Source organism: Lampetra planeri, chromosome 57, assembly GCF_965212315.1.
Source record: "Lampetra planeri chromosome 57, kcLamPlan1.2.h2, whole genome shotgun sequence".
In the NCBI taxonomy this organism is placed as follows: domain Eukaryota; kingdom Metazoa; phylum Chordata; class Hyperoartia; order Petromyzontiformes; family Petromyzontidae; genus Lampetra; species Lampetra planeri.
The window spans coordinates 4841510-4867605 of NC_136163.1; the positions used below are offsets into that span (position 1 = coordinate 4841510).

General features: G+C 55.2%; 1 protein-coding gene across 3 annotated transcripts in view; it reads left to right on the forward strand.

Moving 5' to 3' along the window:
• The window catches only part of LOC144735897 (PH-interacting protein-like), a 47303-nt gene extending 21461 nt beyond the window's left edge, over positions 1-25842 (forward strand). Inside the window, exons 19-42 of one of the 3 annotated variants that reach the window (XM_078618475.1) lie at positions 637-774; positions 1798-1960; positions 2854-2947; positions 3952-4104; positions 4840-4919; positions 5337-5532; positions 6316-6432; positions 7392-7499; positions 8252-8376; positions 8533-8615; positions 9186-9297; positions 9954-10015; positions 10731-10886; positions 11761-11881; positions 13266-13391; positions 13576-13666; positions 14167-14220; positions 14776-14919; positions 16222-16374; positions 17259-17425; positions 17652-17757; positions 18174-18429; positions 18922-19233; positions 20069-25842. In XM_078618475.1, the coding sequence (XP_078474601.1) occupies positions 637-774; positions 1798-1960; positions 2854-2947; positions 3952-4104; positions 4840-4919; positions 5337-5532; positions 6316-6432; positions 7392-7499; positions 8252-8376; positions 8533-8615; positions 9186-9297; positions 9954-10015; positions 10731-10886; positions 11761-11881; positions 13266-13391; positions 13576-13666; positions 14167-14220; positions 14776-14919; positions 16222-16374; positions 17259-17425; positions 17652-17757; positions 18174-18429; positions 18922-19233; positions 20069-21123 (4172 nt within the window). In that variant the 3' untranslated portion in view covers positions 21124-25842. The remainder of the gene's footprint in view (positions 1-636; positions 775-1797; positions 1961-2853; positions 2948-3951; positions 4105-4839; positions 4920-5336; positions 5533-6315; positions 6433-7391; positions 7500-8251; positions 8377-8532; positions 8616-9185; positions 9298-9953; positions 10016-10730; positions 10887-11760; positions 11882-13265; positions 13392-13575; positions 13667-14166; positions 14221-14775; positions 14920-16221; positions 16375-17258; positions 17426-17651; positions 17758-18173; positions 18430-18921; positions 19234-20068) is intronic. The other 2 variants (XM_078618474.1, XM_078618473.1) reach the window with 2 other exon arrangements.
• Positions 25843-26096: the final 254 nt, after the last annotated feature.

The following is a 26096-nucleotide window of genomic DNA, read 5'->3' on the forward strand; positions in this document are numbered from 1 at the left end:
CTAAAGAAGTGAGTTTGCAATGTAGATGATTTAAAAGTACATCGGTCCAGTGGCTTCCTCCTAATGTCGGAACGAAGGGATTTTGCTGGCGGTCGCAAAAGCGCATCTGAAATTGTGCGATGCGGTCACCTTTCTTTGTTAGATGGTGTCAGTGGCATTCGTGTTCGTGTGTTCGTGTGTGCGAGTGTAACGTATTGTGGGGAGCGGTAACGTAGTGGTTGGCGCACGCTGAGCTGCGAACCCGGCGACCCGAGTTGGATTCCCGCTTCCTGACTGTTGTCTGAACCGGTCCAGGGCCTTTGCTAGCTTAATTCGGTCGGCCTCAAATGAGTACCTGGTGCGATGTGTAAACATCGCCACTAGGGAAACAAAGGCGGCCGGGGGTGGTGCAACTCGCCCACTCTTTCGTGCACCGTGCCAGCCTTCACAGAACAGCACTTGTCTACAACAGTCTGTTAAGGCTATAAGGGTCATCTTTGTCTTTGTGCGTGCATGTGGCCACGATGATGACATTTTGCTCTCGAATGTAGTTAACGCCGTCTATAGAAAAAATGAACGTTAACACTGTCCGTGTGTATGTGTGGGCCCTTCCCCCCCCCCCCCAACCATCCTGCGGCAAACGACTGCCGTCACAAGTTGAGGGAAGCATCCTGGACAACATGATCCTGCGTCTCCAGCGTGAACAGGACGAGCGTGCGGTAGCCACGGGGCAGGACGAGCCCTCCTCCGAGTTGTCGCCGGTGCCGCTGACGGTGCATCCTCCGCCGTCTTCCGGTACAACGAGCGAGCGGGAGGGGAGAGAGGCGGGAAAGTGCGAGGGGGTGGGAGGGGGGAGAGTAGAGTGAGGGGTGGGGGGAGAGCTAGGAGAGAGCGTGGATGGGAGTAGTAAGAAGGAAACTCAACTTAACTAAAACCGCCACTTTTTTCAAATTTCTTGCTGTGGATTTCACACCTGATGGTGGTTGCTTGTTTTGCAGTCAAAACGTCGTGAGAATTTTTTTTTATTGTTTTATATTAATATTATTTTATTATTTCCCTTCTACGTGACTTTACCGAAAGAACCCAGAATATGAATCCCTGCAGTCACGAAAGCTTTAAATCAAAATTTAAACTAATTTTTCTTTTACCAAGTAAGGCCCACTGAGCTATATAGCTCTCTTTCAGACATGATCTGGCCACTAATGATAGCTCTTAACAAAGTGGCTTATCATGCGGAAATGTATGTGGAGGGAAAACCGAAGGACTCCGGAGAAAAATCCACGCGACCACGGGGAGAGACACGCAAACTCCAAATATACAACAGGCGGCAGGGTCGGGATCGAACTCGCGACCTCCTGTATACCAGGCGAGGTAGTTAACATCTTGCCACTGTCACGCCCGCTGAAGGGATAGGTAGGCAGCGACGAGACGAGTCCATAGAGAATACTGAAGATGCTGAACGCTTTTAAAACTAAATTCAAGGGATTCTAGATTTGAAGCTTTCGTGACTGCAAGGATTCATACTCTTAGATTTTTTTGGTAAAGTCGCGTAGGTAAAAAATAAAAGAATAAATGAAAATAACTAAATAAAATCACGACGTTTCGGAGGCAACGTGACTTTACCGAAAAAACCCAAGAGTATAAAATCAAGGGATTTGATTTGGAGCCAGTGGAGGGCTTGGAGTAATTGGTCTCGTTTACGGGTGAGAAGGAGGCCGACCATCTGCATCGTTAACTGTGCAAAGCGCGGCCTCGTTGAAGACCCGCGACGAAACTAACGTGACGTTGAAACGCTCGGCGCGTCGTGTCGCGGGGCAGAGAGCGAGACGCCGCGGAGGAGCCCGGGTCCGCGTCGGCGGAGCGGGCAGGTGGAGGGCGTGCGGCAGAACGTGGCGCAGAGCCGCTTCAATACCGCCTCGGGGGATCTGCTGGCCTGGAACAACCGCCTCGTGGTGCCCGAGGTGGCGCCGGGCCTCAGCAGGTGGTCACGCACTCCCCCTCCGCAATTTCCCCCCTCCTCCCCCTTCCCCGCCTATCAGTCATCGCACACACGCACGCGCAGAGAGGCAGGCCACTCAATCAGAGCATGGCCGTGCGACGGCTGGTGAAGGGCACGGAGCGGCGATTTCGGTGGCAGCCGTTTTGTTATTCACGGTGCTACTGGGATGGATTCCCACCGGAGCACGGAACGTGCAGCACCAATGTGGATTTTGTCTCGCGACCCTCTGCTGCCTACCATCTAGCTGCGTACCTGCCGTGCACGATCGCCACCCGTCTAAGCGCTCAGCTCTGTTTGGCTTCCGAGATCTGTTGAGATCGGGCGTGCTCTGGATACGTATATATCCACACACGATTAAATAACGGTCCGAAACCAAGGTGGCCAAAACCGATTGTAGAGGCGTAGCCAATGGCTAATTCTTCAATATAGTTAGCAACGGAGTCGGACTTGAGTAGTCTCGGGGGCGCTCACTCCACAGCTGGTGATAGTAGCGAGGGTCGTGGTGTTCGCGTGTTGCCACCACCACTCTCTGGCTGTTGATGACATGAAAGGTGTGTGCGTGCGTGGAGAGTGGTAGTGATTCCTGCTCACAGCCACAAACACACCAACACCAGTGGTGATTGTCTGAAGCAGTCTTGGGCCTCCCCTAGGCTGACTCGGCCTCATGAGTACCTGGTGCGGTGTGTAAATGTCGTCACTGGGGAGACAAAGGTGGCAGGGCGTGGTGCTGGCCACCCACCCCACCGTGTGCCGTTCCTGCCTTCATAGGTGCTTGCCCCAACAGTCTGGTGACGGCTATAGCGGCGGGGGGGGTGCGGGGGTGAGATCTTTGTCATTGTGTGCCTGCGTGTGTGCGTACGCGTGCCCGCGAACAGCACGCAGGAGGGCTACCGCCACGCCAAAGGCGTCGAGGAATCCGACATCTACGAGAGGGAGAAGAGGAGGAAGCCGATCTCCGCCGCACACAGGGTGAGAGACGACGTCCACCATGGCGGCCGGAGATTCCGGTGCAGGGTTTGTCCCGGCCCCGCCGTTTTGTCGGCATGCCACTCCCTCCGTCCAGCGGAAATTGTGACGGCATTCTTTCGTGCGCCGCGTGTTTGTGTGTGTTATGTGCGTCTACCTACGATGGAAGTGTGTGAAAAAAATAAGCTTTGGTTCATCGGATTCCTCCAGTATAAATACATATTCTGATTCTTGTGATCCTGTGTAGTGGTTGGTGTAATGGGTTACGAACCCGGCGACCCGAGTCCCGTTCATTACCAATAATAATTGGCGAGAATTTGAACCGGTCCTGGACCTGCTCTAGTCTTGCTTTTCCTTAAATGGAGTACCTGATGTGGTGTGTAAACATCAGCACTGGGGAGAGAAATGCGGCCCGGGCGTGATGTTGGCCACTCATCCCCTCGTGTGCCGTGCCGGTTTTGATAGATGCTACTCGCTAACAGAACTTGTCCGAACCAGTATTTTAAGGCTAATCGCGGGATATTTGTCTTTGTGTACACGTGCACCCACACTGTACTGATAAAAATGTCTCCCATCACCCCCAACGTAGATGTATGTACAGTGCATTCTTCATGGGTACATGTTGCAGTGGATTCAAACATCCTGAGCTGGGGGAACAAAGGCAGCCCCAGGCATGGTTCTGGCCCAGAGGTCGCAATCGAGTACCCGATACCCGTACCCTACCCGATACCCGGCTACCCGTACCCGGCCGGGTATCGAGTACGGGTACCCGTGCCCTACCCGGCCGGGTACGGGCACGGGTACACGTTTGCGAATCTGGTGCGGCCGGATACGGGTAAGGAATCAAAACCCGTTTGCGACCTCTGTTCTGGCCACACGATTCCATCGTGGATGCTAGCCAACAAACAGTCCTTACCCCAACAGTCGGTCAAAGGCAATCGATGGGAGGGGGGGGGAATTTTTGTCTCTTGTCTCTGTACCAACGATCTCGCTTCCCGCCACCACAGTCCGACTCTCCCAACGTGGCCGCCAAGGGCCTGAAGCAGCGGAGGAAGCAGGCCTCGCACGGCGGCCTCCACGGCTACCGCACGCGCTCCACGCTCGAGGAGCCCGGACGGCCGGCCCCGCCGCGCCGAGCCGCCTACGACAGCTCGTCGGACGTACGTTGCAGGCCCCCCCCGGCATGCGCTCGCTCACTCCGGCCACGGGCTCGCGCAGTCGCCTGTAGACTCGTGTAGATACCACTGACTCTCTGACTTCCGTTAATTCAGAAACCGCCTCCGCTCACGTTGTCGCGATATAACAACCCACGATCACATCGCTCTATCTCCTCACGGAGACGTAGACAAGTCACCATTTGATTTACAAGTGTGACGATCAAATCCAGATCGCGGTGTGCCAACCACAGAGCCACCCATCCCCCATGACACACACAAGACAAAGGAAACATCTGGCCGTGTAGCCCACACAGACTTACGGGCCAAGTGCTGTTCGCGAGCCTGAATGACACAGGAAGATGAAGCGTGGTGTTTTCTCGCCCCAACACACGACCGCACCAAGGCACTGCTTTAAGTCCGAATTGACGAGACCCATAGACTCGCACAGACTCCCATTCTCGCTCACAGCCAACCTTGGTGACTAATATCTGAACCGGTCCCGGGCCTCCCCGAGATTAAATCGGCCTTAAATGAGTAACTTGGTGCCGTGTGTAAAAACACAAGCATTGGAGAGAGAAGGGTGTGGCAAAGCATGTCACTGGCCTCCACCCCCCTCCCCCCTTGTGTGCATGGCGGCCTTAATTAATAGGTGCCGCGACAACAATCAGGGGCTTATCTGGGGGACGTTTGTCTTGTGTGTTCGTGCGTGTGCGTGTTCACGTATGTTCCTGTGCGCAGGAGAACCGCACGGGCGGCCCCAGTGGGGCATCGTCGTCGGACGATGGCGACGAGTGGCAGAGCGAGAGCAGCACGACAAGGTGAGCGGCCGGCAGCCGTGTCACTATGATGATGATGACATTCGTGGTGGGGATGTTGATAATGGTGGTCGTGATGACTGCGGTGGTGAAAATAATAATGGTGATGATGACATATGCTGTGACTGACAGTGGTAATGATGGCAACAGTGATAATAGTGATGCCAGCAATGATGGCGGTAATGGTGAAGGCTGTACGTGGTAGTGGGCCGTGATGGTGGTATTGACAGTGGATGGCGCTGTGACGGTGACGGCAGCTGACTGATGGCGGCAGTGACGACAAAGATTGCGGCAGTGACGACGACGATGCTGTCGTCTCCTCGCCCAGCGCGTCCTCTGTAGTGGTGATCATGTCGGTAGTGATGGATGTGGCTTCGTGATGACGACGGCGATGCTCGGTGCTGTCTCCGTTGCACCCAGCGAGTCGTCCAGCGAGTACTCGGACTGGACGGCACAGGCCGGCGTGAACCTGCAGCCGCCGAAACGCGCCGTGCGCCGCCGCGCCGCGCAAAGGGGCCGGGGCAGCAGCTCCGACGGGGAGAGGGTGGGGGCCCCCGATGAGAGCCCCCCGGGGGGGGAGCGGCCCCGCCGGAAAACCAGGACGCGCCGACAGAAGGTGGGGGTCAACTGTGATGGCCGCCTTAGTTTGGCACGATAAGCCCCATGCGATTTGTATGTACGTTGAACTTCTTTCGCACCGTACGTAGCCAATCGTGCTAAATCGGTGGTGTGGGGGAAGGACAACAAACTCAACTGTGACGGCCGCCTTAGTTTGGCACGATAAGCCCCATGCGATTTGTATGTATGTTGAACTTCTTTCGCACCGTATGTAGCCAACCGTGCTAAATCGGAGGTGTGGGGGAAGGACAACAAACTAAACACAAAAAGCAGTTGTAAAGAAATTACTTTTTTAATTTAGGAAACAGACAATTTGTCATCTGTGCTGTGGTCGTGTGTCGCACTCTCGGCTCGCCCGACACGGCATTGATATGTGTTTAGCGTGCTGGCCCGTGTGTACTCTGTGCATGCTTGTGTACGTACGTGTGTGTGTGTGCTTGTGTAGATGTAGTGGGAGCGGTAGTGTAACGGTTAGCGTGCTGCCGCTACGAACCCGGAGACCCCGAGGTTCGATTCTCGCTCGTGGCCAACGCATCAATGACGATCATAACCGGATCCTGCACCTCTAGGTCGACTCGGCCTGAAAATGAGTAGCTGGTGCAGTGTGTAAACATCGGCACTGGGAAAACAATGGCGGTCGGGCATGGTGCTGGCCACCCACACCCCCGTCGTGTAACTTGCCGGCCTTCATAGGTTCTCACTTAACAGCACTTGACCCCAACAGTCTGTTGAAGCTATCAGGGGGGTCTTTGTCTTTGTGTGTGTGCGTAATGTTTTTCAGCGAGTGGCCGCCCAGCTGCTGGGACAGGGCCGTCTGGCCGAGGAGTGGCTGCCGTCTGTGTGGGTCACGCACACGGTGCCCCAGCGCTGCCCCTTCGTGCCGCAGATGGGCGACGAGGTGAGAGGGGGCGCAGTCACATCATCATCATCGTCGTTTTTGTCATGATGATGATAGTGATGATCATCATCATTGTTATTATTGTCAACGATTATCCGGAGTAATTCGGGGAGAGTTGGCCCGGATAATGTGAAACAAATGCAAATTGGGCGATATATTCGCATATAAAATCTTAGAATAATTTATTGGTTATTGTGTTTTTTAAAGTCGTCTATTTACTTGTCGACGTGGTTGCGGTCACGTTGACGCAGAGTCTCTGACCCCGCTGATGAGTGAGGAGCATCTTGATAATCATACCAGGGCCTGTGTAAATAAAAATGTGATTATTTGTATTGCAAGCTCAGTTTAATCCGCATGCTTGAACATCCTCCCACGGATAATTGGAGTTGACTCAACGGTTTGGCCGTAAATCAGTTGGACTCTTCTCTCAGATTAAATCTATGAGCCTGTGAGACTGTTTGTAATAGTAATCATCATTTTAAGTTTATATACAAATTCCTTATTTACAGCCACGAACAGAAATCGTGCAGGGAATTTGCTGACACAAGTCTGACGCGCAGAACACGAGGCAGGGGTGTGCGGATGTAAGCCAGTGGTGACTATGCAAGTCAATTGTGATCGGGCTGAGACCAGTGACTCGCGACAGCCGTGAAGCTGGTTTGTTTAGTGACGGGCGGCTGAAACCTGGATCCAAATCCTGGTCCTGATCCCAGGATCTTGACGGTGTCGGGCTCATCGCTCGTGACACAATATGGCCCGTCTAACCCACCCGGTTTTACCTGGTAATTTTTTTTGTTAAATAGCAAAATAAGTTGACATCCAATTCGAACGTGAAATAGCCCACGATCTTGTCTCGGAGTGCATCTGCGTGTGCGTTCCTGTCGGCCTCCTCCACTGAGTTGTCGTCCGTGCCTCGCGTCTGCCCTCTACCTCCACCTCACCGCCCTCTTTTCCGGCAGGTGATGTACTTCCGACAGGGCCACGAGGCGTACGTGGAGGCTGCAAAGCGCAACAAAGTGCAGCGCATCAACCCCCGCAAGCAGCCCTGGCACAAGATTCAGCTGCGGGTTCGTCTGCCTCTGGCCCTGCTGCCACGTTATATCATTAAGTGGTCATCTTTCGCTCACTAGTTTCCGCTCCTCCCTACGATCGCTTATTTTCCCGAGCTCGGCCCACGATCCCTTAATATCTCCCCCTCGTCATCACCGTTACTATTCCCTCTTCAAAATCTCATAACATGGCGACCACTCATTCTCCATTCATTCAGTCCATTCAACATCATTTATTGTAATCAATTTTACTTTTATGTAATTCACGCATCACAGATTCGCCCATTACCTCCTCTCGTATATTTTATGCACTTCATCCCCACCATTGCATTCATGTGCCATTCTTAATTCTCTGCAAAGCATCTTGGTTAAGGCGCTATATAAATTCCAATAAGATGAGATTTGTACCCCCTTTTCTCTCGTCACACCCAAGCCACGCCACCGCACCGGTGGGCCCTCACGGTATGGGTAGTTTTCCATTGGCTGTTTTTCTGAGCCAGAACCAAACTCGTGATACCCTAGCCTCGCAAGACATCTGAATCTTGTTCGGGGGGGGGGGGGGGGGCAGTGAGGAAAATCATTTACGTCGTGCATTATCGCTAGTCGGTACTGCGTTGGAAAATCAACGCTGGCGCCTCCTCTGAGCCGTGCGAGACTGGCCTGGCACTGCCCCCCCCCCCACCCCGGCTTGGCTTCATCTTCAAGCCGCCTCGTGCGTGCAAGATGATGAGTGTCCCGCGCCCCGCCCCCCCCATGTTTGTTCCTCGCAGGAGCAGGAGCTGGTGAAGATCGTCGGCATCAAGTACGAGGTTGGGCCTCCGACGTTGTGCTGCCTGAAGCTTGCCTTCCTGGACGCCGACACGGGGAAGCTGACGGGCGGAGCGTTCGCCATCAAGTGAGCTCGGGGCCTGGCCGGGGGCGATGCGGGGGAGTTGGCGAAATACGCGCTCAGGGCGAACATCTTAGCGATGAAGCCGCGATGAGGTCCGAGTTCGCGAGCTGAAAGATTCCCCCCTCTCCCCCACCGCCCGGTCGTGCTGTCCGCCCACAGGTACCACGACATGCCAGACGTCATCGACTTCCTGGTGCTGAGGCAGACGTACGACGAGGCGCGCGCTCGCAACTGGCAAGTTGGTAAGCGAGGGCCACACTCGCCTGAACAGTTCAGTGTTGCGTGAAGTCCAGTCTGCCGACGCTCGCGTTTACACGCTTGCGCACGCTCGTGTCTGCACGCTCGCTCGCGCCCGTGTGAGTGGCGTGAAGGCGCCACGGTTAGTGCAGACGCTCTCTGAAACCTGGCGATCCGAGAAGGATTTCTGGCCACGGCTAAGATCGGTTGTTTTTATGCCGAGTGCTACGTTTAATACAGCGCTCTTAAGATACTTGATGAAAGGCCCTTTGTGACTATAATTATTATTCTCATGATTTCTGATCCTGGGCCTTCGCTAGGTTATCTATTTCATTTCTAAACTAAGTGGCTGATATCATCATCGCACGCCGTCATTTATTGCAGCAACACCGTAGAAAAATCCACGTGACCACCACTGGGAGAGAAAACACTTGGAGGACTCCAAATACACAACAACAGGCATCGCCAGGGTCTGGGTTTTAAACCCACGACATCCTGCGTACCAGGCGAGGGGAGATACCATCTGTGATCACCAAGCACGTGGTGCGGCGTTGTGCGTGCGTGTGCGATCGCAGGGGACCGGTTCCGCGCGGTGATCGACGAGGCGTGGTGGTATGGCACGGTGCTGCGGCAAGAACCCTTCCAGGCGCAGTACCCGGACAGCCCCTTCCAGTGCTACGCCGTGTGGTGGGTGAGGGGAGGGGGGGTTCACCCAGTAGAGAGTAGAGCCGGTGGAGTTGACCCCTTCCTTGACAGTATTACGCTATCGTTATCATGGCGCAGGGCTGTCGTGTACGTATGTTGAACTTGTTTCGCACCGCGCTTAGCCAACCATGCCAACTGGGAGGTACGGGGTGGAAGGACAAAAGGTTACGGAGGAGGAAGGTGCCGTGTCACAGACCTAGTCCAGCAGAGGAGAGGAGGCGATGTTGCCGTGTCATCTCAGTTGAGCAAATTTGCAGTGTGATTATCTCATGTGACAAATTAAATTTGGACCATCACGACTGACATCAGTGGCGGGTAATGTCTGAACTTGTCCTGTGCCCCCCCCCCGAGCCCCCTCTCAACTTGTCACTGACCACTGTGGTGAGGTATGGTCAAACAACCCGCCCAGGACTGATACAGCGTGGGGTTTAGAGGCCTTCAATCAGCAGTGGTCTGATGACGAGGGCATCGAATCGTGATGCTGTCAAGTTTTACACGCATAATCACAGTCTAAATCAGTCCTAGAGCCAAGTCTAAGGCTTGTGTTGAAGCATGTTCACTGTGTCTGCCCCCCACCCCCCCACCCCGCTGTCGAGTCTAACTCAACTCGCCGTTGTCTGCGGTTTGTTTTGTCCCAGCTGGGACAACGAGGAGACGGAGCGCATGAGCCCGTGGGACATGGAGGTGATTCCGGACGATGGTACGTATCCCCTCCCCCACTGGGAGTTCCGAGCCCTGCCCCCCCTCCATTTCACCAACCTGCACTGACCAGTGTGGTGAAGTATGGTCATATAAACCCCCCCCCTCCCCCTTACGACAGACACCATTGGGAGGCCCTCATCAGCTCTGCATTGTACATTTGTGATGATGATTTCCTATGGCCAATGAAGAGCAATTATTAGATTTAGATGGCTGTTCAATCCCTGTCTCGTCTGCTCACTCGCTCACCCACCACTCACCCACTGCTTTCAGATTTATACTTGGGGCCGTGCAAAGTTGTATGCTCCATCGTTTGTGATCGTCGCCACAGTTGCAAACAGGGGAGTGTTAGTCTCCACTTGTGCATTTGTGTGTCCACATCTTCCACGTGTGGAACTGAATAAGTGCTGCACATTGTTTCCGCGGAAGATGGAAGCCTGGCAGGGTGGTGGCGGTGGGCTCGCTGATGATCTGCGTGTTGTGGAAGCCGGCCAGTGTGGTAGTGGGGCTCGCTGATAAGCTGTGTGTTGCGGGAGACCGGGCAGTGGTGGCGGGCTTGCTGATCAAGTGCCCAGGACGTTGCTTGAAGCTCACGAGTTGGCCCACGCCAATTGGATGCCAAAATCTCCACGTGTCTATCTGCTGCTCTTCACGCCTGCTGGTGTGTCTAACCTTGCCCGCCCTCCCCTCTCTCCCCCATTGCCGTGTCCCCGCAGCGCGACCGCCCCCCGAGCCGGGCTCCAGCGTGCCGCTGACGAGCGAGGAGCGCGAGTCTCTCCTCTACCGCCCGCAGGACGGCGAGTGGGGCTCGGAGCCCCGCGGCCAGCAGCGCGACCGCATCACCGCCGCTCTCGACCAGCTGATGACGCTGGGTACGCCGCCCCAATAAGACGCACGGCGCACCGACACGGGTGACATTGACACCGACCGTTGATGCCGCCATCGCGTCCAGCGCTGACCCCAGCACTCGCACTTACACGACATCCGCCAGTTTAACACGTAGCAGGCTTTTGCGACCAATATTATTCATGATCAACGTTTTTGGGTTTAGATCGCGTTATTTATAAATGTGTCGTAACCCTCCACCACCCGACACTGCCAATCGGTAAAAAAGTGTCACGTTGACAAAAGACAAATAGTTCACTGCTTTAGCCCACCGGTGTGTTGAAGCGTGAAACCACAACATTTACAATTTTTGAGTACGACGTTTCGCTGGTAATTGCATCCTTTTTGACTGATTGGCCGTGTTGGGTGGTGGACGGTTACGACACATTTATAAATAATGCGATCTAACCCAAAAACGTTGATTATGAATCACGTCCGCCATAGGCACAGACGGCAACACTCGACACGGTCCCCGCATTCAGCACGGTGGCTGACACCACTGCCGACACCACCGCCTGGTGACCCCCATCAGTCCTTTGCCAATCCTGTGCTGAAAGAAGGTCTCGCCGCAACCACGCAGGTTGTCGTGGTGGTCGCTTGACTAAACTTCACGCTGTTCATGGCGCGTTGGTGAAGGAGGGGGGAGGGGTGGGTGCCCAGGTCCGGTTGGGTATCACTCGCACCAGCTGTTAGCTGTGGCCGGCTAGCGAGCTCGGACCGTCGGGGCCTCCGTCATCCCCTTAACACGGCACCACCGGTTCCATTTTGAACACCTGCCAAAGAGTTTGCCGCTGCCGTGCCGGTTAACGGCATCGGTGCGCGCGGCGTCAACCTGGTCCGTTCTTGCGTCTCGTGGTGCAGACGTGACGGCACAGTTTGCGACCCCCGTGGACCTGCAGGCGTACCCCCTCTACTGCACCGTGATCGCCTACCTCACCGACCTCAGCACCATCCGCAAGCGGCTGGATAACGGCTTCTACAGGTTCGTTCAAATGTCACCTTGAGCCAAGTGGGGGGCGGGGTTATGGGTTTGGGCGGCCAGTCTACTTGGTCCGAGGGGCTGCTGAACTGGCACCTAACCAGGGGTGGCTCAGAGGGCAGAGCGCCTGGGTTCGAGTCCGGGTTTCAGTTGCCCCGTGATTACATCAGCTGCTTTAAGGTTAATGAGTTGGGTGACCATCAACCAAGATCGCCAATTGCATTGGTGTTGAGACACGGAATGTGGAAACTGGCACAGAGATTTCTCGCATTAAACCAACACTGCTGAAAAATATTCACTCCCAGAAGGCTGTGTGGCTGATGGGGATGTGAAGAAAAAAAAAAACCTTACATTTTGATGTGGAGGGAGGAGTATTGTCATTTTAGTTAATCATCCTCAGCCATTGTCAGTCCACTGCTGGATGAAGGCCTCCCACCCCATCATTCCGCACACGAACCGATCTCATCGCTCCGTCTCCCTGCTGGTTGTGCTCTTGCTCGCTCGCTGTACAGTAGAAACCGCTCTTAACGAAGGGAATTGGTTCCACGAAACGGGTCGTTAAGTGATTTGCTCGTTAAGCGAGTAGATGTTTCCACTTCAAAGTGAATGTAAACAATGCCCCAATGCTCACGAATGGATGTCGCAGATTGGCCGAGGCCTGGTTAGACCACTTTTAAGCTTGCCAATTGGCCGAAATGAGCGGTCGTGTGCTCGTCGTACGCCCATAATTAACAGGGGAATAGTCTTCTTGGTTCTTTCGGTAAAGTCACGTAGAAGGGAAGTAATAAAATAATAAAAATAAAACATAATAAAATAATTCTCACGACAGACCTGGTCTTCACCTGAGGGACGGCTGCTTGCGTTGTGGCCGAAACGTCGTGAGAATTATTTTACTATGTTTTATTTTTATTATTTTATTATTTCCCTTCTACGTGACTTTACCGAAAGAACCAAGAAGATGAATCCCTGCAGTCACGAAAGCTTTACATCGAAATTTAGGGGAATGGTCGTGAAGTGAAGACAATGGGCTCTATGGAGGCCCGTCGTTAAGCGATTAGTCAATAACAGGTGGTTGTTAAGAGGGGTTCTGCTGGTATAGTCATCGTTAGCAATTGATTCGTGTAACTCACTTCAGCAACTGCAGGACAGGCATACAATGTACCACGTAAACAAAAACAAAAACTGTGGGTGTGACGTGGCTATTGTGCATGGCGTTATCCTGCACCGACTTGGTATTATGGACTTCATTTTGTACCGCATGAACTGCGTGTGCAATCGGCAGCGCTACGGAACCGAACCGTGGAAGCCTGGCTCCGGAACAGCAATCGGTACGACGCCCTGTATTTTAACCGGCGACCCGCTCGCTCGCTCGCCCGCCCGCCCGCAGACGTTTGTCGTCGCTGATGTGGGAGGTGCGATACATCGAGCACAACGCCCGCGCCTTCAACGAGCCCGGTAGCCCCATCGTGAAGTCGGCCAAGCACGTCAGCGACCTGCTGCTGCACTTCATCAAGTGGGTCTCCTCGAGCAGCACGCGCCACTGTCTGGCCACCCGGCCACCTCCGCGTAATTTGTGTTTTGATTTTGAAGGCCGTCGTCTCTCGCGTCGTCTCTCGCGTCGTCTCTCGCGTCGTCTCTCGCGTCGTCTCTTGCGTCGTCTCTTGCTTCCTCGCACTCATCCTGTTGCTCATTCGCAGGGATTCGAGCTGCACGGACATCCTCACTCTGCACAACGCTCGCAAGAAGGACGAACCGGAGGAGGAGTCGGAGGTCAGCCCTGATGAAGAGGTGTGTGCGTGTCACCCCTGTGGGGCACAGTGGGATGTTGGGACGATGTCGCCCGCCCAATCAGGCCAGCTGCTCGCTCGACCGCAGCGGCTTGTTGCTCGCTTGCCAGGCTCTCCCGGCTGTCCCGCTCTGCCGTCCCACCCCACGCTGCTCGCGAGTCCATCTACTCGCTTACTCGCCCACTCACTCAACCGGCGTGCTTTTGCGTTGATCTGCCTGCTCGCTTGTCTGTTAAGCTGCTTCGTGTGGTTGGCGCGTGTGCTTTCGCGTTCGTTCGGGTGGGTATGCGTGGGTGGGTGCGTGCGTGTGTGTGCGTGTGTGTGCGTGTGCGTGCGTGGGCGTGCGTGGGTGCGTGTGTGTGCGTGTGTGCGTGCGTGCGTGTGTGCGTGGGTGCGTGTGTGTGTGTGTGTGTGTGCGTGTGTGTGTGTGTGCGTGCGTGGGTGCGTGTGTGTGCGTGTGTGTGCTGCCCGTGCTTTGTTGTGACTGGATTGTGATTTCAGGAGGAGCACGAGGAGGATCGGGAAGCGCCCAGCACGTCCACCGGGAGACTCCGGGTAAAACACGCTCACCACGTACACCACCACCACCACATAGAGACAAAGATCCCCCGTGTAGCCTTAACAACACCACACCAAGTACTCATTTCAGGCTGAGTCGACCTAGAGGAGGCCCAGCACCGGTTCAGACTTTCGCCACAATTATTAGTTGTGAGTGGGAATCTAACGCGGGTCGCTGGGTTCGTAAGCGCAGTGCACTGTACGCTGCGCGACCACTCCCCACGCTTACTCACAGACACCGCACCCACGCTCGCATACAGACGCATACCAAAGCGCGCATACGAGCCGGCGCACATGCAAATAAACTCGCATGCACGCAACTACACTGTTTCCAATGTCAGCGCGGCAAGTCACTTGCACCACTACACCGTGGTCAGTGCAGCAAGCCACAGGTACGGAAGTGACTGTCCGCTGTCAGTGGTGTCATCCAAAAAATCCCATTTCGACGTCTTGTCAGGTCAAGGTTCCCCGACCCCCGAGTTTAGGGTTTTTGATAACGACGCTCGCTTTTAAACTGTGCTGCCCTCCCTCCCTCCCTCTAACCCCTGGCAGAAGCGCCGCACGCAGCGCTACCGGCGCGAGTCGGCCTACAACATTGCGGCGTGGAAGCAGCAGTGCAGGCAGCTGGTGAGCGTCATCCTGGAGCGCGAGGACTCGGAGCCGTTCCGCCAGCCCGTGGACCCCATCGTGTACCCGGTACCTACGCAGTCCCGCCGTCACCGCCGTCACCGCCGCCACCACCATCGTCATTTGCTGTTTATTTACTCTGCGTTTCCCATGCTGCCTGGTGGGCGTACGGTTTTAGGATCGGCCGTTCGCGTATGCACGCCGCGCCCTCCTATTGTGCGCGTGCCCGGTTCCGCGAGCGTGCAGACGGTAACGGAACCAGGTGAGGCCCAGCTGAGCTATATAGTTCTCTGTCAGAAGCCGACCTACCCACAAACAGCAACCTGGCCACACATACTCCAAACGCACTTTGAGAACCGCAGGACCCAGAGAAAAATCCACGCGAATACGATAAGAACATGCACACTCTACTAAATATACAGGCGTCGGGGTCTGGGTTGAACCCACGACCTCCTGCATACCGGGTGAGGAAGTTAACATTTTGCCACCGTGGCTGAATCGAAAGCGTGTGACCCACGACGGCCGATCTGATCCGGATCGCCGGCTTCCAAAGCTAAAGCCGTCGCGTGGCTTTTAACACATGGATACATCGGCCTCGGGGTTGACATTCACTCAGCTGTATGTACCAAAGTATTTCGGTTGGAGTTTATTTTAGTTGACCAACCATCGCAACGTAATAATAATGAATTTCAAACGCCCTTAAACAATCGTACTCAGGATGACGTCGGATCACAGAGCTTTGGGCAATTAACGGCAACCATATACTCTTAGGTTTTTTCGGTAAAGTCACGTAGGAAAAAATAAATAATAGAAATAAAATAATAAATCACGACGTTTCAGAGGCAACACAAGTCTCCGTCATCAGGTGGGACCGTCACAGCAAAAATTTAGCTGTGACGGTCCCACCTGATGACAGAGACTTGTGTTGCCTCCGAAACGTCGTGATTTATTATTTTATTTCTATTATTATTTATATTATTTGTATTATTTATTTTTACCTACGTGACTTTACCGAAAAAACCTAAGAGTATGAATCCTTGCAGTCACGAAAGCTTCAAATCTAGAATTAATGGCAACCAGTTTCTGGCAACCTTTTAGTTTGTAGTTTTCCATGCCTACGTCTAAAAACTGCGCATGTTACAAATTCTACAGCATTTGGAGATGCAACTGCCACGGATGATGCTGTTATATACACAGAAATACAATCATAATTTTAATTGTAGGGAAGCCTACCCTAAAATCTGGCTTCTTCGAAGTCTGGCTTTGGGAAGTTTTTCTGTACGTGGTTCTTGCCGGGGTGGTGTGGGAGGAGGGGTGGGGTGGGGGGCTGCCCTTTAACCGTTAGCCGTGTGGTTGCGCGCTGGCTTGCAGGACTACCGCACCATCATCCCGACGCCCATGGACCTGGGCACGGTGCGAGAACGTCTGCGGGAGGACACGTACCGCGACCCCGTCGACTTCTGCAAGGACGTGCGCCTCATTTTCTCCAACGCCAAGGCCTACACGCCCAACAAGAAGTCTCGGGTGGGTTAGCGGTTACACGGCTCCCTGGGGTTGTGACGTAGCCTGGCCTGGCCTGGCCGCTAGCGTGTGTTTGTTCGCCGTGATTTTGCACCTACGATTTAGCATGGTTGGCTTGCGTACGGGTGCGAAAGACGTTCTACATACATAGGTACATAATACTGCGGTGTGTGTTAACCGTTAAAAATACTCGTACGATTACGTGCGGTCTGCTTCACTTGCAGTGGGACGTTAAAGATCCCGTGACGCCATTCGCAAGAGGGGGGCGAATTGTGCGGCCGGTGTCACTGGCCAAATTTGTTACATTTTGAAAAAAAATTGCACCGCGAGTTACACGGTCGGAATATACCCGGCGGTCATTGCCCGCCACCCGTGGAAAATTTGAGGGACGCCCTCCTGAAAAAGAGAAAAGTGTGACTTGGGTTAGACTTTCCTGGGTAAACAAACGTGGTGATAGTAATAATAAATAAAAGCTGATTGATATTTAACCGACCCCTCCTCTCTCTCCGTGCGTGTGTGGGGAGCGGTGGTGTAGTGGTTCGCGCGCTGCGCTACGAACCCGGCGACCTGTGATCCCCGCTCAACGACCATTAACGGTGGTGGAAATCTGACCCGTTCCTGGGTTTTTCCCCTAGGTCGACTCGGCCTCAAATTAGTACACGGTGCGATGCGTGAACATGGCCACACCGCAATTCTGGCCTTCATAGGTTGCTACGCGCTAACAGCACTCGCCCCGAGAGTCTGTTAAGGCTACACGGCGGGGGATCTTTGTCTTTTGTGAGCTGGTGTGCGTGGTGAACGTGTTTTTTCTTTACCCGGAGTCTCCCGTGCTCCTCCTGAAATCGCAACTCGGCCACAACAGCTCTTCGTCCGTGTGCATGGCTCAGATCTACGGCATGACGCTGCGTCTGTCGGCGCTCTTTGAGGAGCACATTCGCGGCATCGTCTCCGAGTACAAGTCGGCGCTGCGCTACCACGAGCGACGGGAGCACGCCGCCTGCCGCGGGAAGCGTGCCAAGCACGTTCGGTCTGGCTCCAGCAGCCGCGATTCCAGGTGTGACGTGTGTGTGTGTGTGTGTGCTTCTCCTGCACGTCCACGCTGCTTGTGTATTGTCTGCTTCTCGTGCACTTCTGTGCCTCCTGGCCATAGGTGGGTAAAACTGCATTAAAATGACAAATGTACCTGTCGCCTGTCATTAGTGGCAATTAAATAATCAAATTTCTTCCGAAGACGAGCGCGTGTTTTAACGTTGATGTCGACCGTGCGCGTGTGACTCCAGCCCGGAGGTTAGGAAACGTGTGAAGGCCCAGACGAGGAACCCGAACGACGCGTCGTCGTCATCGTCGTCGTCGTCATCCTCATCGTCATCAGACGTCGCTGGGATGGTACGTCACCTCCACTCTACAAGCGCGCACAGACAAAGATCCCCTGTATAGCCTTTTTTTTTTTATAGACTATTGGGGCAAATGCTGTTAGCGAGTAGCACCTATGAAGGCCGGCACGCCACACAAAGGGGGTGGGTGGGTTGCCAGGCCGGCACGGCAAACGACATTTACACACCGCACTCGGTGCTCATGTGAGGCCGATTTGGTCTCGTGGGAAGCCCAGGACCGGTTCAGATAATCGTCATTCGTGTTGGCCGTGAGCGAGAATCGAACTCTGGTCGCCGGGTTCGTAGCACAGCGCGCTAACCGCTACACGACAATCGCGCACACATGCGTGTACTGCACTGGCACGCACATGCACCACACGCACACGTGGCAGAGTAGTAATGTCACTCTCTCCTCTTGACGATGTCGAGGGAGTGCAGGCCTCTGCCCGGCCATCGTCTTCGTCTTCAGGGGCGGCCATGATGTCGCACGGCGGAGCGGCGGGCAAGGGGGCGGCCACCGCCGCCTCGGGGAGGACCACCGAGATCCCCGGCCGGCCCGGCCGCTCCTCGGCGGAGGCGGGGGGAGCGGCCATGATGTCGTCGTCATCGTCGTCAACGTCTTCGTCGGCGGTGGGGATGACGACGCGAGGAGGCAAGGGTCGCGGGGTCGCGGCCACTGCGGCTGGTGAGTGGTGGCGCCGTGGTTTGGTCCGCACGGCCCAAGCCCAACTTGTGTCCTCCACGCCCAGTGAATGCCGCACACCCGAACCGGTCTGCACTCTTGCGCCGCGTTGCTTTCGTGTTTGCACCCTGTCCTTGCCTGCAACAACCCTCCTGCCCTGTGTGCCCAGTCACGTATGTTGCATGAGCAGTGGCAGCCCTGTCAAAGTGCTAGACTCTGCGTTAGTGGTTAGGGTTGGTGGTATGGTTCAGGGCATGCTTTTGGTTTGTGTTAGTGAAACGGTTAAGGTTAGCGGTAGGTTTAAAGTTAGTGGTAAAATTCTGGGGATGCATAGGGGTATGCGTGTACGTATTTTGAACGTATTTCACACCGTACGGCGAAAGACAACCAAACTAAACAGGACTCGGTATAAACGGCTACAGCTCGGACTCGCCTTGCGCGCCGCCGCCGCCAGGCTCCCGTTTTGGTGACTCGTGGTTGTCGTCCCGTGTCCAGTGACCAACGGAAGAGCTGGCGCTGCCCCCATCGGCCGCCGTGGGCGCCCCGCTCACCGCGTGTTCCGGTGTGCGCCGCCAGGGGGTGCGGAGGACGAGGGCTCGCGGCCCCCGGTGTGCAACAGCAAGAGGAAAAGTGCCGATGTGTCGTCGTCGTCGTCATCCTCGTCGTCGTCATCGTCTTCGTCGTCGTCGTCGTCATCGTCGTCGTCAAAAGCGACGACGACGCACGGGAAGGCGGAGAACGCGAGTGGCAAGCGTCGGCACCGGCCCGGACGGCGATCAGGAGCTGGCAAGCCGGAGCTCGCCGACGGTGAGTGCCGTCCGCAAAGCTCGCTCGTTCGTGTGCCTACCCGCTCGCTCATTCATACACAGACGGTCGCCGGTTTACGGAAAGGTTAGGTTCCTGAGAACGATGCATAAACCCGAATTTTTTGGATGTCGGAAACTGAACAATTTCCCCTCGAATTCAACGATGAAATCGCATAGCCGGAGTTATTTTTCTGTGTACTCTATCGCGCTGTCTGTTTTCTATCGCTACCTGTATGGAACATTGCATCTAATTGTTTATGAGTACCACGAAACATTTTAATTTTAATTGTTAACAGAAAGCAGTCGCTTACGAATGTTCCTTTATCGTGCATTGGCCTAGACTTCTCTGATCACTGTTGGCCGAGACCCATGAGCAATCGAAAGTACATAAAGTAAATAACTCCTGAAATAAACTTAAAATGAAGAGGTTTAAGGCTTTGCCCACCTCACATCTCGCTCCGCGGTATTCATCCACAACCTCACCGCGCTGCACTACTGGCGGTTATGTAACTAACACAAACATTTCTGCATATTGATTTATTTTTTACGTAATTAATGAGAGCATTTCCGTAAGGTCGGATTTCCGCAAGTCGGGTCTTCCGAAACCTGAGGACTGTACTCGCTTGTGCAAGCCCCTGCCAACCAGCTTGACTTATTTCCTGTGCGTTCGCCCGCTCGCTCACTTGCACGCTAATTCGCTGGCTTGCTCGCTTCGTTGGGCACTCACTCCCTGCCCACTCTGACTCATTCACCATCGTCATCCCCCCCCACCACTCATGCCCCCGCTAACTCTCCCACTCGCTCGTTGCCTGGTGGTGTTTATCGGTCGTGTGGAGGCGGAGGAGAGAGGCGGCTCAACGGCCACGGCTCGCGGAGGCCCCGCGCCTCCTCTGCCGCCGCCTCCGCGCGCGCAGCACCCGCCAAGCGTCTCCCGAGCAGCGAGTCCGAGTCGAGCGACGACACGGACGACGACGACGACGACGACGGGCGGGCGGGCGACGCAGCGGTGAAGAAGAAAGCCAACGACGACGGGAAGAAAGACGGCGACGAGAAGGGGCGTGGGGGGGACCGCCGCGAGGACGGCTCCGACGACCACCTGGACGTGATCTCCGGCCCCGACTCGCCGTCGCCGTCGTCCGACAGCGGCAGCGACTTCGACGACGGCGGCAGCGTCTGCAGCGGCGCCCGCCGAGGGCCGGGCCGGACCCGGGCGGGTCGGGCGCCACGCCCCGTCACGCGCGCCAACGCCGTGCGCGGCGTCGCCAAGAGGCCCGTGGGCCGCCCGCCCAAGCGGAGGCGCGGCGTTCCGGGCCGCTGGGCCCAGCCCGTGGCGGGGGCGGCCGCGGAGACCGAAACGGCGGCGGCCGCGGCCGCGGCCTCAGAGGCGGCGGCGGATGCGGCCGCGGCGCCCAGCTCGGGCAGGCGAACGCGGGGCCGCGCGCGGAAGAGGCCACGGAGGGACTCGCCAGCGGGCCGCGGGACGGCGCCGGCCTCCAAGAGGGGCAGGGGCTCGATGCGGACGCGAAACCAGGGCAAGCGAACGATCCGCTATGTGGACGATCAAGGGGACGGCTCGGATGGGTCCGACGGATCGGACGGCTCGGAAGGCCCCGATGGCTCCGAAGGGTCGGGCGGGTCGGGCGGGTCGGACGGGTCGGACGGGTCGGACGGGTCAGATGTAGCGGACGTGGGGGCGGAGAGAAGGAGGAGGAGGAGGAGGGTGGCTGTGGAAGAGGGCTCGGAGGAGGACGAGGGCTCGGAGGAGGGCGAGTTCCCTGCGGGCGACGCCAGCGAAGGCTTCGCGAGCGATGACATCAGCCTCGGCATGTCAAGCAGGGGCCGGGTTCGCAAGATGTCGGAGCGCGCCAAGGCGAGCCTCATCGGGTGGTAGCGGCGACACGGTGGTGAACGTTTAATAAGTAAAATTGTTTGGAGACTCTATTTTTTTTTTGAAAACGATCAAAAACGGGCATTTCCGCTGCGGCCGCGGTGTGTGGAGGGGCGGCGCGTGACAGCCGGCTGCTACTGGGCCGGACGAGCGGCGAGCGACGCGTTTGGTTACGCGCGACGTGCGACTGGCACGCGTCTGAGCAGCGGGAACCTTTTTTGGCAAAAGCAAAAAACGAATACGTGATTTTGACAGCCTTCACCTTGTACATACCAAGTGGATTGTGATACTAAAGTAGTGCCATTGCCGAGGAGAGAACGTATAACAGCCATACATACCCCTCAGTGACGCACACTGCCAACTACAAACTCGCTAGACAAAACCCCTCCCCCGTGGTTTTCTTGACGTACCCTTGAGAAGCTGCACAGCCCAACAGCTTGAGTCCCATCACCCAGCGGTTGAATCAATGGGGAAAGTTTCTTAAACACCCACCCCATCTCCCCCCCCCTCCCCCATTCCCGCCCCACCCCCTCTCCTGCCCGCCATTCCACCCAGCGGCAGTATAAATCGAGACACAGCAGTCAGCCGATCAGCAGGCCACGTGTGGTGGGGTAAAGTGTGGGTACTACCACCTCTTCCAAGATGTCGTGGAAGAGCCAGAGGGTGCTCTCTCCATCTCCCGTCTAGTGGGGGAAGAGGCACCTTCCGCCAGCGGTGGCGGCATCGGCAAGCAATTGCGGGGCTGCACCTTTGCTTAAACTTTGTACCTTTTACCTGCCTGGTGAGCGCGCACCTCGGAAGTGTTCTTTGTGTGAACGCGACCGATGAATCATTCTCGTAGCGCGTTTCAGGATCGGCGGTGTGGTCCGTGAGCGAAGCCATCCCGTTGGGGGAGCGGCGGTATCGCAAAAGGGGAGGGGGGCAGTGGGGTCGGTGGATGTGGCGGCGGTGGTGATTGGGTCTCCCCTTGCCTGGTGGGTGCGACACGGGCCCCCCCCCCCCCCCCGCTTATTGGTTTTGGATCGTGTACAGTCTAAGCCTTGCGCCGCGCCTTTGTCGTTTGGAACTGTGTAAAATAGCGTGGTTTTTTTTGCATACCAGTTTTTACCCGATTTGAGAGAAACGGAAAAAAGAAAACCAGTTGTGATAACGGAATTGTCTCTAAATGCCAGGCCGCAATCGACTCGTACCAAAGCGCTACCTAGTGGGCAACGGCCAGAGCGCCACAACACCTTTTTGACGGAAACGTTATCACTTGCCGTCACGAGAGGGGACTTGCGTTGAGCACGTGTGTGTGTGCACGTTTCTTCTCTCGCACCGTACGTAGCCAACCGTGCTGATCGGAAGGAGCCGGTGGAGGGGAAGGACAACAAACTAAACGCAAAAAGCAGTTCTGCAGAAACGAGTTTTTCAATCTGACCGTGTCATTAGGGCGGAAGCGGGTTTTTAGCGGTTGATCTTGGTCCCGGTCCAAATTAAACGTGCTGCACTTGCCTGATGATTGCTAAACAAGGGAGCGCTCTGTTGCGTGGAAATGCGTGCGAATACGCGTGCGGCTACAACGATCGCCATGTTTAATTGAAACTGGAGATACCGATGTAACACGGGACAAACACGCGCATCAATTTAGCGTGTGCTTGTGTAACACGTTACACAAGCACACGCTTCTCTCGTGTTTATTCAATCGGCGCCCTCTCCATCGTGTGGGGATGTACATCGACAGAGCTGTTGGTTAAGACCGGCAGGGCGCACGAGTCATCGCTGTCCCCAGCACCGTGGCACGGCCACCTTTGTTTCCCCAATGCCGATACTCGTTTGAAGTTGAGTTTAACTGCAGCATTTTTCAGATGTCACTCACCCAACACCACCGCTCCCAAGACTAAAGATCCCCCGTATAGCCTTAACAGACTGTAGGAGCAAGTGCCGTTGGCGAGCACCTGTGTGCAGTATGAGGGGGTGGTGGGCGGCTGGCACCACGGCCGGGCTGTCTGTCTCCCTAGTGGCGATGTTTACACACTGTACCAGGTACACTGGAGGCCGAGTTGACCTAGGGGAGGCCCAGGACCGGTTCAGGTTATCGTCACTGGCGGTGGCGGCCGTGAGCAGGAATAAAACTCGTGTCGCCAGGTTCGTAGTGCAGCTACGCTAACCGCTCCCCCACCACTCCACACAGCATCACCACCGTCACACTGGCGTTCACCCTGGGGCCACACGGGGACAGCTGCCACTGGGGGGGGAGGAGGGGTCGGAGTGTCCCCCCCCCCCCCCCTGCTGCCAGGTTGCCTTTGTGTGTACTGCATGGGAAGTGCGTTATGAAATATTGACGACGCATACACACGAGACCTCTCGCGTAACTGAACCTGTGGTGTGTCACACCGGCTTGTTTGCCAATAATCTGGAGCGTGCAGCGTGCAGACGATCTGAAATTGCATTTCCATGCAGAGAACCGATGAAAGCGGAAAGCTGCACCATGCTGGGGGCCTGCAGTGAGAGGAAACCCTGCCTCCCGAAGCCATGTCTCTTTTTTTCTGGAGTTTTTATTTTCTTTCTACAATGGCCGAAGTTAATTATTGTAAGCCGGTGCTTATCCGAAGGGAAAATCGTTCTTTTGGACTGCAGGGAAGAGGCAAATTGAATGTATGTGTGCGTTTATCGCCACGCTCCCTCGGCGCACGTGTACCCAGTATAGTACCGAACGGAATTGCATCGCAATTTGGCTCAAAGTATCGCTGTGTGTATCCTACGCAAGCCTGCATTTTTAAGTCTGGGCAGTGCAGAAAATTGCATTGTGCTATACACAAACCACAGAGAAAGTCCATTGGGATATCCTACACTGGATGAGAGTGGCTGTGTATGGGGGGGGGGGCGGCAGTGTGGGCTGTATTAAGGGGTAGGCAGAGAGTGGACGGTGTCTGGGCATGTAACGATTAATCGATTTTAAATCGGTGCTGGCGATCGATGCACTCGCCAAAATTCGTTGCGGTGGTCTCTGTTTTACGATTCTCGCGAATGGCGTGCCGTTGAATCTGCGGTGCCAATGGGTTGGACGACGCCGAGAAAAAACGAGAGGCGGGTCTTCGATGTCGTAGGACAAAATAAGTTCTGATGAATCGCAGCACGCGTGGAATTCTGTGCAAGGCCTCTGCAGCGCGTCCTCGGAAAGTGTTTCATTCGGCGCGATCACGTCGTGATCGGAGTCGCCACCGCGAGGTGACGTCACGTGTGATGACGCCATCACCTCGGCAGACCAAGGCTTCTCCTTTGGGGGCAGATTTTATTAATTTGCAAAGTTTGGGCTCACGTCTCGGATCAATTTGGACGGTTTTCTGTAAGGTTTGTGAATGTACTGAAATGCCCATGTTTGATCTTCGTTATGACAGTTATCAGTTATACCACCCCACCCGCACCCTACAGACGAACATGTATGTTGAACTTCTTTCGCACCGTACGTGCTAATCGGAGGTGCGGGGGAAGGACAACACATTAAACACAAAATGCAGGTCTAAAGAAATGTTTCCAATCTAGATTTAAAAGTGCACAGCTCCAGTGGCTTCCTAATTTCGGAAGGGAAGAGCGTTCCAGACGGCCGTAGAAGCGCATCTCAAAGCGCACGTGATGTGGTTAACCGTCTTTGTTCGACGGCCAGCCAAGAAGCCGCCCACTGTGAGTTGAGCGGGGAAGTGAGAAGTGGGAAGGTGGGCAGGCTTGGTGAATCGTTACATGGCCACTCCACAGATTTCCCCAACTGCTGCTGTAACATCGTCACAAGATTGTGGGAGAGGTAGGATTAGGAGCGAAACGAAATAGCCGCAGTAAATAATGTCGCAGCAACAGAGGGAAGAGATGCTGCGGTACAACACCATCTCCGTCATTGGTCATGTCTCGCGCGTTCGACGAAATTTAACCAAATCCGTGTCGTGACATCTTGGGGGGGGAAGTGGGTCTTCCTGTGCCCCAAGACCCCCACAAACCCAATTGGCCCCATTACTCTAACATCACCTCCGTCCCAACGCCTCAACTCCGCCTCTGCGTTCAAGTCGATGATTGATGCGTCGATGATTGATGCCAACGTCACACGGAACGCAAGTTGCGAGGGATGCCGCGCTAAAAATTCTGGGTTCCCTGAATTTCTTCTCCACTGGCTATTTGCCGAGCCGGAACCAAACTTTGATATCATGGCCTCACGACATCTGAATCTGGCTGGGGGGGGGGGGGGCAGGCAGGGCCAGGTGCGGGGTTAATAATGTTCACCGTGCTCATCTTTACGCGCCACCCTTTGTCCATTTGCGTGCGACCGTTGGGAGCACATCACGTCGGCAGCACAGCTTCTGCAGTGGAAAAACACAACCCTGGTGCCCTCTAGAATCACGCCGGGCTGGCTCGGTGGTACTGCCCCTGGCATGGCTCGGTTGTGCAGTGGAAAAAGAGGCGATTTGTGTTGTCCTGAGCAATGGTACTTGTGGCCAAGTCAAAAGCGATGCTTTTTATTTTTATATCTGAAGCCAGCTTTCACGGTCGGTGTAAAATACACACTGCAACTTGGTTCCTCTGCTCCCTGTTTTCAGTGTGACGTCTGTGTTATTTGTTTAGTTGGCAGGCTTCGTGCCCTAATTGATTTTGTTTTCCACCCCCCCCCCCCCCAAATAACGGGACCAGTTGGCTCTTGCAGAAAGGCATCTGCCATATTTACATCTCGGGTGATAATAAATTTCGCACACTGGCTACTGCTGCTGTGGCTGTAAATGTTTGCACACCCGGGGCCCCCCTTTGTTCTTGCTGCTGGTCTCCCCTGGGAAGACCGGGGGGCACACACGTGGCCATTACATTTGCCCCCCACCCCACTCCCGTGATGTTAACTGTGTCCTGGGTGGGCGACGTTGGAGGGTGTCGACATTGTGGATCCAGGCGTGGAGTGGTGCACGCACGCCACTAAATTCAGTAAGGTCGGCAGATGGTAGCTTTGCCAAACTTAAATT